This window comes from Eucalyptus grandis, chromosome 9 (assembly GCF_016545825.1).
Source record: "Eucalyptus grandis isolate ANBG69807.140 chromosome 9, ASM1654582v1, whole genome shotgun sequence".
Taxonomy (NCBI): Eukaryota; Viridiplantae; Streptophyta; class Magnoliopsida; order Myrtales; family Myrtaceae; genus Eucalyptus; species Eucalyptus grandis.
In genome coordinates, this window is record NC_052620.1 from 32,482,705 (window position 1) to 32,500,473 (window position 17,769).

The window sequence follows — 17,769 nt, forward strand, 5'->3', positions numbered from 1 at the left end:
CGGTAAAGGGAGATGGAGAGGGGAAGGGTGCGTAGTGCGCACGTCAGGCAGTGGCGCCAATTGGGGGAAGGGTCGAGGGTGGGCTCGCGTTTGGCAGGGCGGTACTCGTCATTTATTAGTTCGAAATGATGAAGTACATTATAAATGCAAAAACTTATAACGGAAGTATAATTGAATTTTTAAATTTTCAAAATGTATAATTAAATATTAATATTTATCAAATTTATGTAATCAAGTCTTAAAATTTATTCTTATTTTTCAATTGCTAAGTTAAATGGAGTTAATGAAATGATTTGATTGAATTGACTTAACATGATTTATAAATTAATTTCACTTTTTGAAGATTTTGAAATTCAAATGCACTTTTTTTTTTTGTCGAAAAAGCTGCATTTCATTTCAACTTAAGTAGAGAACATAGAACATGAACCCATTTGGGCTTCAGAATAAAGAAAATCAAACAGTGGTTGCGGTGGACTCGAAACCCAATTGTTCGGGAGGCGATGGCTAAGTTGAGCTTTAACAACCCAATTAGCAATTTTGTTTTGTTCCCTAAAGCAATGGGTAATTTTTATGTGAGGCGAAGAAGACAGAGAAGCCCGGCCCATTTCGATTTGTGCTGCAATGTCCCACGGTACTTTGTCCTTCCCCCAACAAAGCGTGAACTGCAACAGAGGAGTCAGATTCAACAATTGTACTTTCACTTTTGTCTTTTCCCTTCTCCCTTCTCCCATTCGTGCGCAAGCTTCATCCCCTCAAGGAGAGCTAGGGTTTCGGCTTGGAGTGCAGATTGCACTCTAACTTGGCGTGCGAACCCTCCGAGAAGAACACCATCCGCGTCCCTGCATACACCAGCAATCGATCCTCTGGTTTCACCTACTCAGAGACCTCCATCGACATTGATTTTCAGCGATTTCGGTGCAGGGGGTTCCAGTTCATCGCGCAAGTACAGTCTCTATCCTCACGCACATCCTGTTTTGAGTTCCATATTTTGAATTCTTCATGTTTTGCGAGGGCTTCCGAGATAACTCCCTGCGGATCCAGCGATTTCCCTTTGAAAATGGCATCGTTTCTTGCTTTCCACATGAACCAAAACAGTTCAGCAACTTGCTCGAGGGGTGGTGCTTTTGGTAAGGCTCGCTTATAGTGAAGGATCCACCGATCTATGCTTGTTAGTCCCTTTCTTTGAACTGGTATACTAATGTGTGGGTCTGACCAAATCTTGGTTGTCCAGGGGCAGAGCAAATACATGTGTTCCTTTGTTTCGGGGTTCTTTTTACAGAGCTAGCAGGTTGACTCAAGTGCGATTTTCCTTCTACTTAAGTTTTCTGACGTAGGGAGCGCATTTTGACAAAGGGTCCACATAAAAACTTTTATTTTCGGGATAGTCCGCAAATTCCATATTTTGCACCATAGTTCTCTTGGCTTCTGGTATGAAGTCGATGCTTCATTATGTGCTAAATTGATCTCTGCTCTCCTTAGTTGATTATACCCACTTTTGATTGTGTAGTTGCCTGATGTTGTTGCATTCCACACTAGTTTGTCTTTTACACTTGTAGCTGGGATGGGAATGGCCAGTATTTCATCTGCAATGCTATCTTCGAAGGTGTTTTGTATTATATCCTCTTTCCATGAGCTAGTCTGCTTGTCAATTAACTCGTTAACACGCTCAGGGTCTTCTTTATTAGCAGGTCCGATTAGTAGACCCCGCTTTAGCCATTTATCTTGTCGTATTCTGACTGATTATCCATCACCCACAGACCATTGGGACGATTCTGAGATGGCTTCCCTCCCAATTAGGAGACTTTTCCATCCCCATGAAGCTCTTTGACCCTGTTTTGCATGCCAGAAATTTGTATTAGGAAAATATAAGCCTTTCAAAAGTTGGATCCATAGTGTGGGAGAGTTTTCCGCTAGACGCCATGCCTGTTTTCCTAGCATGGTTTGTTGAATGTAATGAGGTCTCTGAAACCCATACCGCCATGATCTTTCCTCATTTTCATTAGATGCCAAGTTTTCCAATGAATTCCAACTTTTCTTTCATTGTTTTTCCACCAAAAGGAGGCTATCTTTTGTTCTATTGCTTTGCAAATAGATACTGGGATTTTGAATATCGACATTGCATATTGTGAGATAGCCCGAACTACTGCTTTCAAGAGGACTTCCTTTCCTGCTTTAGACAACAAGTTTTCCTTCCATCCTTCCAGCTTCATATTTACCCGTGCCAAAATCCATGCAAACATCTGTTTTGTTGAACTACCCCAATCAGAGGGGATGCCCAAATATTTCCATGTTTTGTCGATTTCTAGGACTCGCATCTCCCTTGCCATATTCCTCCTTAAGCTCTGGGGACAGCCCGCACTAAAAAGGATCCCTGATTTGTTCAAATTCACTAGTTGCCCAGTAGCTACACAATATTGATTCAGCACCTCAGCTAGATTTTGGCACTCACTAATCTTGCAATCTAAAAAGAATATAGAATCATATGCGAATAGTAAGTGCGATAGTGTGGGGCAGTGGCTGTTCAACTTAATACCTTTTAATCTTCCTTCATCAACTGCTTTTTTCAACATTAAAGATAAAACATTCGCCATAAGTATAAACAAGTAAGGGGATAGAGGGTCTCCTTGTCTAATACCTTGAGTTGGTTGAAAATAAGGTAGGGAGTCTCCATTTAATTTCATACTGAATGAGGTAGTTGTGACACATTGCATGATCCAAGTTACTCATGTAGTGCTAAAACCCATTTTCTTCATGCAAGCTTCAAGGAAGTCCCATTCAATTCTGTCATAGGCCTTCTTCATGTCTAGTTTGAGCATGGCTTGGAATTTCTTCTTTCTTTTCATGATTCTGAGTTGGTGAAGGACTTCTTGAACTATGAGGATGTTGTCTTGTATCTGTCTTCCACTTACAAAGGCGCTCTGCTCTATTTCAATCAACTCAGGAAGCCATCTCTTGAGACGATTTGCCAATACTTTTGAGATAATTTTATAGGAAAAGTAACAAAGGCTAATCGGTCGGAATTGATCTAATTTTTTTGGGTTTGGGGCTTTAGGAACAAGTACAATATGTGTTCTGTTCAGATTTGGATTTAGGCATTTATTCTCCAAGAAATCTTCTACCATTTCCATGATGTCTGTCTGAATATCTTTCCAGTAATGCTGATAAAACTGACCATTTAGTCCATCTGGTCCTGGGGATTTTAACACACCGAGTTGGAAGACTGCTTCTTTGACTTCGTGTAGCATAATTTTTGCTGTTAGAGCTGTGTTCATCTCTTCCGTCACCATAATAGGGCATTGGTCAATGATGGGTTGGATATACCGAGGTCCCACTGAGGTGTACAATTAAGTGAAAAAAGCTAAAGTTTCCTCTTTCAGTGTTCCTTCATCCTGGGTCCACTCTCCACTAGAGATTTGGAGCATAGATATTATGTTCCTTTGCCTGCGCTGTATAGTGGTAGCGTGAAAATATTTAGAGTTCCTATCCCCCTATTTCAGCCATGAAACTCTCGATCTCATGCCCTAGAACATTTCTTCTTGCTTCTATAACAGTTCTATTTTTCCTTTTACCTCTTGTACCCTCTTTCTATCATGCTCAATCTCTTGATTATTTGTGATGGCTTCAAGTTCTCTTTTTAATGCTCCGTTCGTTTTGCGAAAAATAACTTCCGGGAAAATATTTTTCGGAATTTCCGATGTTCGGATGGCGGAAAATAAATGGTCAAGGAAGATATTTTCGGGTCAAAGGAAAATTTCCCCATCAAATCTTGGAAAATGATTTCCTCTTTTGAAAAGAGGAAATCATTTTCCGGAGGAAATCTTTTCCCGCCGCGCGCTCTCATCTTTCATTACTCATCTATTCTGCCCTCTTTCTCACAAAACCTAGGGCTTCTGATCTCGTCCTCCTCCTCCTTCGACACCGACGATTAGCAGCGGCAGGGTCGGCGGTGCTGGATCTCCGCCCTCACGAAGCCCTGGGTTTCTGATCTCGTCCTCCTCCTTCGACGCCGATGATTAGCAGCGCGAGCCTCCCCTCGTCCCAGCGGTGCTCGATCTCCGCGACCTCGCCCCGCTTCCTCTTCACCGCTGGTCGGTTCATACTCTTCCACGCGTAGTTGTCTTCAAGCGGCGTATGCACGGATTAAAGCGTCCTCATAGATCTCTCTCCTCTTGTTTGCATGTATAGAGGGTTTTTGGGGGAGGATTCCATCGATCCTTCGATCGAATGTGCGTTGGGGAGGAGGAGGAGGAGTAAGACGAGACCCATCGAAGATGCAGCAGCCACTGCAGATGATCCTCGTGTTGCCCTCGTTTCCCCCGACCAACATCACCACCGAGTAGATTCAAAAGGTATCTCCTTCTCTCCCTCTCCCTCTCCCTCTTCCCCCAATTGAATCCTCTCCCGCCGTCTATTCCTTCTAGCTTCGGTCGCTCAGTGCGATTTACCAACTACGAGTCGCTAGGTTGACTGCTTTCTTCCTAGGAAACTGATGGCGGGACATTGAGCAATTGGTCTCGTGCTAATCACAGATTTTCAGTCTTCTAAAGAGAGAAGTGGAAGCATGAGTCCTGACTTTCTATGTCTGCCCATCTACGTGTCGTATTTGAACAATGATATTTGCATATCGGAGACATGAAGTATGCACGAAGATTGAACTGCATCATAGCAAATGGATGGCAAAGCTTGTGCGACCAAGTGTTGTACAGGGGTTTTTCAAGTAACATTGTTGGTTATGAAAAAACTCAATTTACTTAAGGTTATGGATTTATAACTATATCTCTAGACTCCAACATAGTACTATCATAACTATGATCGGGTATCTAATATGGTAAGTCGGGGGTGGGGGGGCAATGTCTAATCTCTTGGAAAGAAACAGGGGACGGGAGCAAGTGGGCGTGGAAGGGAAAGTGGAGTGAAACGACCGGCGGATAACGAGGAAGAAATGTGTCGCGGTAACATGTTCCCCCGTACAAACCAATAGCTATCCTATGCTCATTGTGTGATCGTGATTCAAGGTTCGGGAAATTGTCTTCCCACTTTTCAGGCTTTGGATAAGGGACAAAAATTTCAGTTTATGGATTGAAAATAATTAGTTTAGATCAAATTGGTTACTCATTTCCCCCTCGGATGCTCTTAAGTTCAAGCTCTGAATGTATTCTTGCAAGAGAGAGGCTCTCGGATACTTGGAACGCCTCTTTCTCTTAGTGTATTGCCTTCTTTTGGTGCCATTCTAGTGATTCTTGATCGAGTTTTGGGTCCTGTTGGGGAGTCTCTTCGCTATTTCGGATCATTTATTACCAATCTCCATGTGTGCTTGAATTAGTATCTTATCCTCCTCCTCAGTCCATGTCTCTTTCTGCGGAATTCATGGATATATGCCTATATCTATAGACTAACATATTACTGTCATAATTATGATCGGGTATATATTATGGTAAGCCGTAATGTATGATTTCTAAATAGAACTTTACAATGATTAGCTGAGTAAAAACTAAAGATTTGTCGCTCTCGCCATGTATATGTACATGTCCTTCATGTGGTGTCAGCCATGTGTGGTTTTCTGATTCTTCATCAGCTTTCTTCTTTTCTGTCATTCTTTTATATGATGATGGGTCCTATAATATTATGAATAATCGCAAGATCGTATGTCTTCTCACTTTAACATTTCAAGAATTGGTGGATATTTCAGCAACTATACTCGTTTGCATAATTAATACATAAGTTAAATCATATTTCTTTGAAGATGATATATTTCTCACTTTAAACTTGATAACATTACAGATATCTACAAAGGGAAATTGATTAAGCTAGACATCCACATTGACACAGACAAAGTAAGGCAATACATTCTTACAATCATCTGATGTCCCCTATTTTTCTGGTTCTTCTAGTATTGCTGTTCTTGTATTTCATATGAATTTGTGTTTCATGATTATTATGTTCCAATATAGATGGATAACAAAATTCAAGCAAAGGGTAACGGGTGCAGTGCAGCTGCAGTGGTTATGACAGTTATCACATTAGTTATGGATGATTATGATCATTCGGAGAATCACATACCGAGAGAGCCTCATGTGAATCGAGATTATGAGAGAGAGTTATATATGAATCGTGTGTTATATAGTGGTGATACTCATTGTGTAGATCAAATACGGATGACGCCGAATGCTTTTTTAGACCTTTGTAAGATACTTGGTGCGAGTAACTTGTTGCGTTCTACTGTAAATGTTTCTATTATGGAGCAAGTTATGGTATTTTGTCATATCATTGGACATAATGTGAGGTTTAGAGTCATTGGGGGAAGATTTCATAGATCAATAGACACTGTTCATAGATATTTCAAAATCGTCTTGCAAGCGATTTTGAAATTATACAAGCATGTGGTGAAAGAACCAGGCAATTCCACTCCTCCTGAGACAAGTAACAGTTGAAGGTTTTATCCATATTTTAAGGTATGGAATTTGAAAAAACAAGTCTATAAATTGCTTGAGAAGTTTCATTAGTATTTGGTTGGTAACTATATTGATTATTTTAGGATTGTGTTGGAGCAATAGATGGAACTCATGTACGTGCATCAGTTCCTCTTGAAATTCAAGGAAGATTTTGTGGTCAGAAGGATGGAACAACACAAAATATATTAGCTGCCGTTACATTTGACTTGAGATTTTCTTATATATTAGCTGGTTGGGAAGGCACATCTCATGATTCACGTATTTTGTCTGATGCACTTTCAAGGCCGAATGGATTGAACATTCCTAGAGGTAAGAAAATTGAATTTACACACATTATGTGAATTGAGATTAGTAACTTGATAATAAACTTATTTATAACTTGTAGGAAAATATTATCTTGATGATGTTGGTTATGGAATCCAAAATGGCATCATCTCTCCCTATCGTGGTGTTAGATACCATTTGAAGGAGTTTAGTGATCGCCCTCTTGAAAACGAGAAGGAACTATTCAATTTGCGGCATTCATCTCTAAGAACTACTATTGAAAGAGCATTTGGAGTTCTAAAGAAGCGTTTTCGAGTATTGGGTTCATAACCTTTTTGGTCATTTAGAACACAAGTCGATGTTGTCTTAGCTTGTTGTATCATTCACAATTTTATTATGAAAGCTGATCACAATGACTCTATCATGGAAGAGATGAATAGACAAATGGAATCTCGAAGAGAAAATCCAAGAATCCAACTTTCTCAAAGGGAGGAAAAGGAGGAAAATAGGATATGGGCATCAAAGAGGGATAGGATTGCACATGCAATGTGGATTAGTTATCAAAATATTAGAAGAAGCCAATAGTTTTACTTTTATTTCTTTTGAGCGCTTTATTTTGAACATGTATGTGCTTTTCATTTCTTTAATGATAATCATCTCTAAATATTTACTATGTGTCCATCTTCATCATATTTTTTTCTTATTCTAATGTTTAAAGTTGTTACGTAGTTATCATGATGAGTAAAAGTAAGGCAAACGATGAGAAGGTCAAGCAATTTAGATGGTCGAAGCCTATGGAACGTGTTTTACTTGAAATTCTCGCTGATGAAGCTAGTAAAGGAAACAAGCCTTCAAGTACATTCAAACCCTCTTCAATTACTCGAGTTGTCAATACAATAAATGAGAAGTTTAGTGTTTGTTGTGAGCCCGACCATGTTGAGAACCATTTGAAGACAATCAAAAGCAATTGGAAGACGATTCAAACTGTGTGTGGCAAGAGTGGATTCAGTTGGGATGACAAGTTGAAAATAGTCATAGCTGGGAAAAATGAATTTGATCAATATGTGTCGGTAATTTTGCTCATCACTTGCTCAATACATTCTTTTAGCCAATGTTTCACATAAGCAGTTTTATGTGTCTTTATATATTTACTCAGCATATAAGGGATAATTTCCTAACCATCTCAGTCAAGATTTTTAAACTTTAATGTGTTTGCTATTATGATGGACTGAAAAAAAAAAGAAAAAAAAGAAAAAAAAGAAAAGAAAAGAGAGAGCAGATTATTAACTTGTTAGTCACCCCTGTTTCATTGAAGCCATATGTTATCGTGTTGGTGTAGGTTATCATGTTGGTGTTGTTTATGTTTTTGTTACAAGTGTAATGCATAATTTAATATTGACTGTCATACTAGCAATTTATATGTCTGGAAATTTTCTCAATGTCTTTTGCTACTGCGATTTTGATTTTGATTGTTGGGTATATTTGGAATGCGACTAGGGTTGGTAAAGTTTGCTTCCTTTCTCTTTATCTTCTGCAATTTAGGTGGTGAGAGACTAAGAAGGCACCATGTCTTCTGCAATTTAGGTGTTCACAAATGAGGTGCTTATTCTAACATTGATAGGCGTTTTCGAAACCTCGTGCTTTAGATCTTATTGATCTTGCATCTCTTGCAAAGATGGATTAACAATGCAATTTCTATTTAGGCGTAATTGTGAAGGGAAAATGACTAAAAGAACAAACAAATGAAGGGCTTCAAACGTGTTTTTGTCATAGCTTGAAGCCTAAGTGTTGTCGGCTTAATAGCTTCTTCTTCATATCTAACCGTGGAACTAATAATTGAATGAATATTGTGCATTTACAGGTCCATCCTTCTCATGGAAAGTATTTGAATAAAATGATTGACATGTATGATGAGATGGCTGTGGTGGTTGGGAGAGATATAGCCACCAGAAGCTTTGCTAAGCAGCTCGGGGACATCGATGCAACGGAAGTTGACTCCTCACCTGTCGACTTAGGTGATGACTTCGATGACTTCGATGAGTTGATGAAGGGCTCGAAAACATGTTCCTCTACTGTGCATTTAGAAAAGAGGTCTCACAAAAGGCGAAAAGGTTCCAACAATGATGACAAGTATGTTGCACTTTCAACACAACTTGGAGAGATGGCCTTGGCAATTAAGTCATTGGCTCATATGGATGTGGATCACTCTCAAGTCTATTACTCTCAACTCTACAATGAGGTGATGAAAGTGGATGGATACGATGAAATTACCCTTGGATCAGTTTTTGACCATCTAATTGAAAATGAAAAAAATGGAAAAGCATTCATGGTGAAGAGTGCGACTCTTCGCAAAGTATGGGTTGATAAATTTCTAAGCAAAGGAGATCATCATTAGTGATATACTTGTCTCTGGGTGTATGGTTGGTGATCGTGATTGTGATGGTGATGGAGAACTCTTCCTTGATGCTCTGTTGACTACATCAACAAGCATTTTTTGCTAGACAACCTACTGCAAAGTAGATGAAGAGATAGTGTGTACACATATTATGGCTGCCAAAATTCCACTGATGTGTAATTTTATGCAAGGTGCTCAGTAGAAGTCTCAAGGTAACAGAGCTAACACAAGATTTTTGATAGCTTGATCTGATGAGTTTGCTGGTCAAAAGAGTATGAACTGAATGAGTTGCTCAAAGCAGGGCTGCTTTTGCCTTTATGAAATCCATAGGTCAACCGGGTAGTTATTATTGTCTTTTGGATTCAAACATGTAACACCTGTAGTCAAAGAGCAATGTTTTGTAATTGACCCTCTGCTTGCCTAATTTATCTATGATGCTCTTCTGGATTCATATGGAGAATTCGCCACTATTTACTTGCTAATATTCCACTGATGATTACCAGGATGGGTTCCACAAATATTGTGGAAGATTTTGGAACTACTTTTTAGCATGGGTAAGAAACAAAATTAGCTAAAAAAATGGCAATAGATGCGAAACATGAATCCAAACCATGTTAATTCACAAGTGTTTATTTGTTGCAGAAGCAAGAGTTAATTCACAAGTGTTTATTTGCCTTAAAACTCTATTTTAAAATGGCAATAGATGCGAAACATGAATCCAAACCATGTTAAACTATTTCCAAGCATAATGGTTAGAAAATATTTTCTTTACCGAACACCGGAAAATATTTTCCGAAACATTTTCAAGTTTTAGCCGAACACCGGAAAATATTTTCCGAAACATTTTCAAGTTTTAGCCGAACACCGGAAAATATTGTTATTTTCCTGAAAAATGACTTCCAGGAAAATATTTTCCGGAATTGGCCAATTTTCCGTGAAACGAACACTATCTAAGTCTCTGATTTGAGTCTGTGTATTGGCAAATTTTTTGCTCCATGCCTCCAAGGATGCCTTTATTTTCTGAGTCTTTGCCCCCCCAGCTTAGATTTTTCACTCCAGGATCATTCAACACCGTATTTACTTTTTCCTCATATTCATGATCTTCCAACCAGAAAGCTTCAAACTTAAAGTACCTATTTCTCTTCCTTCTTTCAGCCATGAGTGATACTAATAAATGACAGTGATCTGAACCTACTGCCGGAAGGGAAAATACTAGAGCTTCTGGGAAGGAAACCCTCCATTCAATGGTACATAGGACCCTATCAAGTTTTTCTTTTAATAATTCATCTCCACCCCGGTTGTTTGCCATGTAAACGCATAGCCTTTGCCTTCTAATTCCATAAAAGAACACTCATTTACAATTTGTCTAAATGCTGCCATTCTGTGATACTCAGCTAATCTTCCTCCTACTTTTTCCCAGTGATATAGAATTCAAATGCACTTTATGTGATATGTTTTATGAGTTTTGGTGCACTTATGCCTTAAGAAAAGTACTAGAAAATTACCACCCGCCGCGGTAGTTCAGTTGGGTAGGCACTAGATTTTCATCGAGGAGGTCTAGTGTTTGAAAGGAAGGCTAGCTTTAAGTCTCTTGGCGACTTATCCGGTGGCACGTGTGTGGTGGCTAGCACGTGTCGCCCCTAATGGTCATGTGTGTAGTGGCACGCGTGTGGTGGCTAGCACGTGTCGCCCCCAGTAGTTTACCTTCGGCTACCGGCCGTGCGGGGTTCCCTAAATCACAAAAAAAAAAAAAAAAAAGTACTAGAAAATTCCTTTAAAGAAGCATTCATTTTTTAAAGTTCTTGTGATCGTTGAATTTCTATTGGATTGATTGGGCGATAAGGAGGCCAGAGCTAGCCCAGTCAATCTTTAGCTCGGTATCCCATCATCTTCCTATTTATTCTATAATTGAACAGAAACTTGAGCTTTAACTTCGAGGAGCTTATTTCTTGAAATTGTGCTCATCTTACTTTAGTGAGTTTGAATGATAACATAATGTTTATCTCGTAAGATTGATCATTTTACCTTGAAATATCCTAAAGTAGCGCTCATTTTTCGAAGTTCCTCTCATACATAAACTTCAGTTCAAAAGTTCCTTGAACTTCATAACTTTGACCCAATAATTCATGAGCTCATCATCATTGAAAGTTATGGCCTGCGAGCAAACATGTGCAGACCATTTTTGTCCAAAGAAACACCGCAGTCGTAAAAACGGATATTGTAATTAAAAAACTTATCCTATACTTGTCACACGCAAGAGAGCACCTAACTGGGTTTGCTGCAGTCCGCGACATTTTCATTAGCGCTCTCCTCGCACAGCTGTGGTAGTCCATCTCAATTTTCCAATCTAAATATACATGATGAGTAAACGATTATTATTGTTTGACCTTTTTGTTATTGAGCCGTTTTCTTGTTGATTTATTTTTTTTCGCTCTTTTCTTAAAATATCTTATTTAATTCTATTCAAGTGGCCATGTTTATCAAATTTTAGCAATTTTCTATTATCTAATATTGATATTTTTTTCTGTTGTTAGTATTGAGATACTTTAGTTTTTCTCATTTTCTATATCTTTTCAGTTTTTTACAGCAAGTAAAAGTAAAAAAGAAATCTCTTATCCCTTCAAATCACGTGGATCACACTGTCGATGAAAAAAAATGAAGAGTTTATGGTTATAACTAAATGAAAGTTCGTGAAATGACTTGAAAATATTGAAAGTTGGACAGCAAACATGTACTACCCATGATTAAGAGATTCTGTGTAGTTTTCCTCTTCATTAAACTTGATTCCATGGTGGGACGTGATTCGAATTCAATGAAATCCAAGTTAGCAGGCGGAATTTTGCTTCTCTACAAGTTGCAATTGGGCTCCAGCCTGTTTCTAATGGGCTTGAAGCCTTTCTAGACAACAACTTTCATATTTCTTCTGTCAACACAAAAATTAATATCAAATTTTGCATATTAAATTACAAGAACATCTGAGGATGATTTAAATGCCAATGCTTGTAAAAATTACGTGGAATTCACAGTAAAGAAAAAAAAAAGGAGTTAAAAACTCAAACCAAACGCTCTAATACTTTACCTGTTACGGCCATGGAGATTAGAAAAGACCCACAATGCTGAATCCATTCACACCTAAAGTTTATGCCATCATATCAAGTTACTCAATGAGATTCGAAACTTCGATTATTCATGAAATTTGATATCTTGTTTGGAAGTTAGACTAATAAAATTGAAATGGAATTGAAGGGAACTGAAGAAAAACTAATCGGATATTATATAATTTTTCAATTACTACGATGTTATAATATGAAGCATGGTGGAAATTTACTACCGTAGTAAGCAAGCTAATCATTTACTCCAGATCTTGCAAAACGAATGGACTAAACAAAGGGGGAGGAGAGAGAGATCTCATCCCCCTAATTGCCTCATTGAATAATCGTCATGCCATAGATAATGCTTCATTTATAAAATACGTTCTTTTAAACTCCAACGTATTATTATTATTATTATTTAATTCCTAGATTCTTCGTTATTAATGAGAATATGGTAGTAAAGCATTTCTCATTCCCAATATTTGATCATCATCTTATCCTTAAGGAATTACTTACAAAGTTCTAAATCTATTATAATTGTACCAATAGAGTCCCAAACATTTTTTGTTACCAATTGAATCCTAAACATTTTGTATTTGTGTTAATTCAATCCGTTCGACCAAATTTGGCCATATAATAAGTTTGGCATTTTTGGATAATTTGCCCAAGCTCTATTATTATCGAGGAAGTTCATTACTTGTCGATAATATCTAAAAGTTGGTCATTTTTTAGTACCATTGTATGCCCCATTTAAAACAATTGAATAATTCATCAACATTCACTTCTTTTAAATTAGATAATCAAGCATCATTATGTACCCCTTGTTGTCAGCAAATTTAATTTAATTTTTTTTTATGTTGGTCAATTTCATCACTTGATTCATTTTTTCCATTAAAGCCAAGTTTTGTGGAAAGTTTTCATTGGGCCCTTTATCTTTGCCTTTAAGTAGTTGCTCATTCTTAGACACTGTCGTTGCTAATTGAAATAAATCAATTGGCCTTCAAATCTTTCTCTAAAATTAAATTTCAACCAATTAAAAGCCAAATACATGAACTCCTTCTCCTTCTCCTCCTGCTTCTGCTTCTGCTTCTTCTCCTTCTCCTTCTCCTCCTCCTCCTTCTCCTCCTTCTCCTTCTCCTTCTCCTTCTTCTTCTTCTTCTTCTTAAAGTGAAGTAAGACATCTATTTCTAACCTTCTTAAATTGAGCAACAAACTGATCAACTGTCTTTCCTTCTCAACCCACTTTCTAGTAGAATTGGGTTGTAAGTCAGTATACCAAATGAAAGTAGTTATTGACAAAAACAAAGAAAATGGCCTATGTATTACATACTCGTTTGTCCATACTGCCCAACACTGGGTTATAAATCAATCAATGCATTCAATGATCGATTGTTCATCTTCGTTGGTAAAAATGGCAAAGCCAAGTATTTTGAAGCTTCTTGGAAAAGGCTTAATATCAACCCATTCTGGATGTGGTTTTCTACAAACATGTATGATGACATCATTGAACTTTTTCAACAAAGTTTACTTGGTTCAATTGTGGATTTGGTTGACCAATTTCCCCCTAGGCGATGATGCCCATCTTGCTTGATTATGTACGTTAATAGGCATGTTTGGCCTAATAGTGATATTCACAGGGCAGTACCATTGGGGCCACTGGCCTTATATTTTGAACATTTAGCAATTGATCGGCTTATCGACCAATATGATTTGCCATTATTGCTACCAATTTGGTTGTTTTGACCAACATTATTACTTAGTATCAATAGATGGAGAGGGATTATGAACGTGCCATGTTACCATTGGATTGAGCAGCTGTGGTTGACTGGACAATCCTAGCCTCGAGAGATTATCATTCATAGTATTAATGACGATTGGTTTATTGCCATATCATTTTGCTGCTCTTGGAATAATTTCTTTTCAGCGGTGAATTCAGTTGTTCACCGAACTGCTATTATCAACTAAGTATGTTGCTTATCGATTATAACAAAAAAGTGGGTCATTTTTTGATGTCAACAAATATATGTATATATAAACAAACTTGACCATGGTCGTGTCCCCCGATGACCCGAACTAAAGCCCAAGGCGTTCTTATTCGACCAACAGCACAGGTGCTGGATAACAATGCAGTGTGTCGAACCGATCTTAGCGGCAGGAAAGTTGCCATTTCCTGAACTGGCCTGTTCATGACAACGTCATGCTGTTATTCAATGGCGTTGTAATGGTTCTCATAGCCTCTGCAGATGATTTTTCCTGGAGCTGGGTTTATCATAATGATCTCTCTCTCTCTCTCTCTCTCTCTCTCTCTGCTGGAGATTGTCATTGCTTTTCTTTGCAATATACCAAATGCATAATTCTCGAATATGGGTCGATGGATCCAAGAGCAAAGACTGCGGGATGATTCTTGGTGAAATCATCAGCTGCTTAACTTGGGGTTGGGGACTTAGGAGACATCGCCAATAAATTCAGAGCTTCATGGAGACAAGAACACGCTTTCCTCCATTCGGATACAGCATGACAAGGATCTTCGAAACCTCGCAAACATCGAACCCGCACAGAAAGTAGTGAAAACTAACCAGTTATCTCTAGACGTTGAGTCCTATGAAAGAACCAGGAAACTGCTAGGACTTCACACTGTAAGTTAAAGTTGCTTAGAAGACTTGTGGCACATGAGGCGAGTCATCTTGGACCTCATCGAACGGAACAAAATGCAGTAAATACATTTTGCGGAGTCTTTGCATCCCTAATGCGCCAAAAGAAGTAGTTTCTTTTAGGTGGGATTGCGTCTCTTTCGATTGAACATTCTAGTATTCGATATCTTGTTCCAAAAGCCGTGGTTCCTCTGCTTTCGTAGGCTTTCCTTTCGCTTTCCCTGTTCATATCCTTTAGACCTTCACTGGATATGGAGAATTATACTAATATATGAGTCCAGGTGCAGGTCTAACAGTTGCGTGTGCATCCGGTGCGTACGGTCCTGATTTCTCACAAAAGCATTTAACAGTCCATGCTAGAATTTACAAAAAACGACAAGCTGACAAAAATCTCTACAATATATACACTGGCGGTAAAACCGTAAAAGGACTTTGCATAACAATTTTGGTTAACCTCACAGGGCTCTTGGGCAACCGATCTGCAGCATAAAGCCAGGCACAAAACAATGACGCCTTGGTTCTTAGGTCTTTGTGCTATAAGACAGGGTAAGGACACTAAATCTTGTCTCACATTACTTCGTAATCATCTTTGGATTTGTTTTCACCTTGAAAAATAGTTGAAACACCACAGACAAATCGCAATAACACCAAAAAGACCGCTGCATATATAAGCTTCCATGCCCACATGGACGCCTTCAGGTCAAGCAGCCAAGGAAAGCTCAAAAGCAACTACAACAAGGAAAGAATCACAGAGCAACAAGAGAAACGATGGAAATGTTGGCCACAGTAAAGAAGGAAGAGAACATGGGAAGGCGCCAAATGTGCGCCACAGTAAAGAAGGAAGAGAACATGGGAAGGCGCCAAATGTGCGCGAATGATGGCGTAGCGCCCGTTGTCAGGTGCATCAAAAGACGTCGCAGAGAACCATCCATGGTCAACCTCGGCCTTAATGCTGACCAAAGTCAACCACACCAATTAGGCGATCAAGTATCTGCTGCCACCGCTACCACCCCGAAGAGAAGTTCAAGATTTCGCGGTGTTAGCAGGTTTGAATAAACTCAGTTATTTGAATTTGTGTTTTCTTTTTAAAGTAGATTGTGTTAAGTTGAGTGGAAATGGAAATACAAATGACAGGCACAGATGGACTGGTCGGTATGAAGCCCATCTGTGGGACAAGCTCTCTTGGAATGTAACGCAAAAGAAGAAAGGGAAGCAAGGTATGTCTAATTTTTCTCTCCTTTCTTTTTTCCTTTCTCGAATTGAATTAATCATCTTGATCATTACCTTTTCTCAACCCAATAACGTGTTCTTGTTTTATTGAATTCGCATGGCCATCGGATTCCACTGTAATGTTGTTGGGGTTGAACAGTTTATCTAGGTGAGTTCAAGCTATCTCGACAGAAATTATTCTATTCCATTGTGGTTCTTCGCAGGTGACAAAAAGAGACTGAACTTTTTCCACTCTCTTATCAATCTCTCAGGAGCTTATGATGAAGAAGAAGCAGCAGCAAGAGCATATGATATGGCTGCACTCAAGTATTGGGGAACATCGACCATCACCAATTTTCCGGTACACGACATGCTTCTATTTCATCTCAAGACGCTAGATTCTTCTTTCAGGAAGATGCATATCATCTAACATCGAGATACCTTTGGCAGATATCAGATTATGAGAAGGAGATCGAGATTATGCAAACAGTAACAAAAGAGGAATACTTGGCCTCTTTAAGAAGGTAAGTGTCGACATGAGTTTGGATTGCACATGAAGGACACTATCGTGTTGCATTCTTTGCCTAGTTGACATCCTGTTGATTTTCTTTTTCGGCAGAAAGAGCAGTGGCTTCTCAAGAGGCGTATCCAAGTATAGAGGAGTTGCAAGGTAAATTATAAACAACGACAAAGAAATCATTTCAAAGAGGTAATAGTGACGGGAACAGATTTGCTAAAGCTACAAATGATAATAAAATGTGCAGACACCATCACAACGGTAAATGGGAAGCAAGAATTGGGAGAGTCTTCGGAAACAAGTATCTCTACCTCGGCACTTACAGTGAGTTAAACTTTGGCCAATCTTATTGCTTGCATAGGTTAAGGTAGCAAGAAAATAGAAATTTTCTTCAGTTGGAGCTTTCTTCAGATAGAACCTAAAATCCAGCCGTTATTGAGAAGGACAGCGTGTAAACACAAACTTGAATTCTCTCTCAAGTATAATATATTAATCATGAAGGTACTCAAGAGGAAGCAGCCCGTGCCTACGACATTGCTGCAATTGAATATAGGGGGATCAATGCTGTGACCAATTTTGACTTGAGTACTTACATCAGATGGTTGAAGCCTGGAACAAATGGTTCATTAGTCATCTTACCGGAACAACATATCTTCACAGATTCTTCAATAGCACTCTCAGCAACCAACTACATCCCTGTAGAGGAGACTAAATCCTCATTCTTCCTGGCCAATCCTTTCACTGAAGACTACTTAAACAATATCCCTCAAAAGCAAGATACATTCGAAAGTAAAGTACTCATTAGCTCGTGCAGTAAGTCTTCTTCTTCACCAACAGCGCTAGGCCTACTCCTCCGGTCCTCATTGTTCAGAGAATTGGTTGAGAAGAACACAACTGTCTCCGAGGACAACACAGATGGCGAAGAGGAAAAAACCCAACCTCCACAGGGAAGTGACGATGAATTCACAGGGATCTTCTGTGACGGATTAGGGGACGTCCCCTTCATCTGCTCTTCAGACAGGGATGATGAGCAGCTACAAGAAAGAGAGCTTCATTCATTCTGTGAAACTCTAAGAAACCCATCAAAAGGATGAGTTTTGATAGTCAGCCAACTAGTAGATACGTTTTTGTTTATGGCTTGGATGTGATGTAAAGAAGTTTCTCACCAAAATGGGATGTTAAGAATTTC

At 38.8% G+C, this 17,769-nt stretch overlaps 1 protein-coding gene and 1 long non-coding RNA gene across 2 annotated transcripts; both read left to right on the forward strand.

Annotated features, from left to right (window-relative positions):
• Window positions 1-6,001: 6,001 nt before the first annotated feature.
• Window positions 6,002-9,564, forward strand: LOC104441096. The gene is made up of 2 exons (XR_005546276.1): window positions 6,002-6,761; window positions 8,578-9,564. It is a non-coding gene; the product is annotated as an uncharacterized LOC104441096 (long non-coding RNA).
• Window positions 9,565-15,622: 6,058 nt separating this feature from the next.
• LOC104420671 (ethylene-responsive transcription factor WRI1) lies at window positions 15,623-17,674 on the forward strand. The gene is made up of 8 exons (XM_039302540.1): window positions 15,623-15,900; window positions 15,989-16,071; window positions 16,224-16,232; window positions 16,336-16,424; window positions 16,514-16,587; window positions 16,683-16,733; window positions 16,828-16,904; window positions 17,082-17,674. Exons 1-8 carry the CDS (start codon window positions 15,623-15,625, stop codon window positions 17,672-17,674), a joined length of 1,254 nt encoding a protein of 417 aa, XP_039158474.1.
• Window positions 17,675-17,769: the final 95 nt, after the last annotated feature.